This window comes from Neomonachus schauinslandi, chromosome X (genome assembly GCF_002201575.2).
Source record: "Neomonachus schauinslandi chromosome X, ASM220157v2, whole genome shotgun sequence".
NCBI lineage: Eukaryota > Metazoa > Chordata > Mammalia > Carnivora > Phocidae > Neomonachus > Neomonachus schauinslandi.
The window spans coordinates 84438752-84441516 of record NC_058419.1 but is presented as its reverse complement, the minus strand read 5'-3'; the positions used below and the strand labels follow the sequence as shown (position 1 = coordinate 84441516).

At 60.7% G+C, this 2765-nt stretch overlaps 1 protein-coding gene across 1 annotated transcript in view; it reads left to right on the top strand.

Moving 5' to 3' along the window:
- Positions 1–339: 339 nt before the first annotated feature.
- PLP2 (proteolipid protein 2) overlaps positions 340–2765 on the top strand; it is a 3079-nt gene continuing 653 nt past the window's right edge. The window contains exons 1-4 of the mRNA XM_044911956.1: positions 340–588; positions 1687–1839; positions 1936–2031; positions 2573–2663. Coding sequence (XP_044767891.1) covers positions 493–588; positions 1687–1839; positions 1936–2031; positions 2573–2663 — 436 coding nt within the window. The 5' untranslated portion in view covers positions 340–492. The remainder of the gene's footprint in view (positions 589–1686; positions 1840–1935; positions 2032–2572; positions 2664–2765) is intronic.

Genomic DNA, 2765 nt, shown 5'->3' with positions numbered 1-2765 from the left:
TTCTAAGATCCGAAATATTCAGAATTCTGGAAACATACCTGGGTTTAACCACGGCCTCAGCCATTTTTACAGCTAAGGAAACTGAGTCATGTGCTTGCCCCAAACCAGATCCCCGAGGTTCTGAACTGAGGCAGCACCGAAAGCATTCCTATTCCGAAAGCGCAAAAGACCTCTCCGTTACCGCACATGGTACTCCGAACTGCCAAGCCTCAAAGGCTGGCGCCCCCGGAGGTGGGGCGCCCTGGGGGCTACGCGCCCGGCGGGGAGTATCCTTGGCGGGCGGGGCAAAGGGGCTTCCGGGGCGGCAGCCACCTGGCCCGGCCCCCTCCGGCCCCGCCCGCTTCTGCTCCGCGAGGTGATTCACTCCCTCCTTCGCCCCGGGGGCCCCCTTCCCGGCCAGACGGCGGGCAAGACGGCAGGGTGTGCAGCGTCTCGGAATCCGCGAGCAAGCGAGTAGATACTCCGCGCCCCTAGGGACCCCGGCCCACCCCCATGGCGGATTCCGAGCGCCTCTCGGCCCCCGGCTGCTGGGCCGCCTGCACCAGCTTTTCGCGCACCCGAAAGGGAATTCTCCTGTTTGCTGAGATTGTGAGCGTCCCGGGACAGGCGGGTGGGCAAAGGCAGGGTGGAGTGGCTGGACCACGCGGAGCCCAGAGGCCCCGGGTGAGGCAGGCGCGGGCCTGGAGGCGCTCCGCAGTGGGGCGCGGGTGGGTGGGTTAGTGGTGGAGGCCCGAAACCAGGGGCTCGGGGCGAGCCAGGGGGGTTTGGAGAAGGTGGTCAGGAGCCGCTTGAGCTACGGAGTGACGCGAGGGGCCCATAGCGCATATGGGGGGCCCTGTGGGGGGAGACCGCGTGGACACATCAGTGGGCTCCTTCGGAGGGATCCCAGGGGGCTAGGAGGCGGGGGGCCTCCCGTGGCAGGGAGTGGCGCGGCCTGGGCACGGGCGGGCGGGCTGGCTGCGCGCCCAGGGGCGGGGCCTACTGGGGTGGGGCCCTGAGCCCTGGTCCTACGGGGTTGGGCGGTCCGCCCTTTTACCAGTTCTTCCTCTCCCTTCTGTGGTGGGGCAGGAGGTCCCTAAGCTATTCGGGCCGCTCGGGGAGCCTGGGTTTCCCATCCCCCTGAAAGTGGGCGCCGCCTTTGATTCACTTGTAAAAGGGGTGCGACGCCTTTAACAGAGCCCTGCCCCTCCGGTGTCACTCTCACCGCTTCCCAAAGGGGTTGCCGAGGGAACCGCAGGTCCCGCCCCTGTCGAGGCCCTAAAGCTGGCCGCAGCAGTGCTCACCAAACACCTGGCGGCACCACTCCCTGCAGCCCGCCCCTATGCTGGAAGGGGAAAGGGGAGGGAAGCGGAGGCACCCAGCTCTACCCCTTACTAGGTGCCCCTGGACAAGTCACTTAACCTCTCTGTGCCTCACTTTTCTCATCTGTAAAATAAAGATCCTGATAACAGTACCCAGCTCATTGGGTTGTCGTGATGATTAAGTAAATGAATACTTGTACAGCCCCTAGAACAGCTTTTGGGACACAATGAGCACACAGTAAACGTTTAGCTATTAGTATTTGTCATCTTTCCAGTCCTGATAGGCATCATCGGAGTGTTTGAGACCTCCAATTTAAACCAATCCCCTCAGGCCTGGGAGCTGATTCGGGGGGGGGGGGGGCCCTTTCCCCTGTCATCCTTCCAGATATTGTGCCTGGTGATTCTGATCTGCTTCAGTGCCTCCACACCAGGATACTCCTCCCTGTCGGTGGTCGAGATGATCCTTGCTGCTATCTTCTTTGTCATCTACATGTGCGACCTGCACACCAAGATACAGATCATCAACTGGCCTTGGAGTGTGAGAAAGGGGCGAGGCTAGGAAGGGGCCTGGGCAGTGGGGATGATCCTGGTAACTCTGGATGCTGACTTCCTCTGTTCTCCCCACACCTCACAGGATTTCTTCCGAACCCTCATAGCGGCCATCCTCTACCTGATCACCTCCATTGTTGTCCTTGTTGAGGGAGGAAACCACTCCAAAATCATCGCAGGGGTAAAAGCCACAGAGGCAACTCCAAGGCAAAGACAGAGGGGTTTGAGAATCCAGGGGCCAGTTCTGCCTCTGCTTTTGGCAGGAAAGTATGTGGCCCGTAGCAGGCCATGCTTGTCTTCAGAGCCTGCGGGAAAGTCTGGCCCAGGCTCTGGTTCTCCTCCCAAGATCATCATTTGCTGTAAAAGGCCGTGCCTTGTGCAACACAGGGACCTTTGTGGAAAGCACAAAGAGGCGGCCTCTTTGTCAACACGTGAGACTACCATCTGCTAGAACTTTGTCTCAAATGTACAGTGTGAATGGTGCCACTGACATGTGGGGCCACCATGTGGTTACCCTGTGTTGAGAGGTTCTAGGAGGAGGGAGGGTGGGGTCGATTCCAGTCTCCTGGCCTATCCCTGGGGCTCTCTGGCTTCCTGATCTGGGTTTTTAGTCACCATCCCTGCATGGGGGCAGTCATTGGAGGTGGTAGATACAAGGAAACAAGAGGCTGAGTAGGCTGACCACGTAATCCAACCTCCCTCACTCCCACCCCCACCCTCAGGTACTGGGCCTACTTGCTACAAGCCTCTTTGGCTATGATGCCTACATCACCTTCCCCTTGAGGCAGCAAAGACATACAGCAGCCCCTACTGGTAAGTGTGTGTGTTGCCGGGGGGGGGGGGGGGGGGGGGGCGTTTTGGGGGGGGGGGGGGGGGGGGGGGGGAGGGGGGGCCCCACGCCCCGCCTCGGTCTTC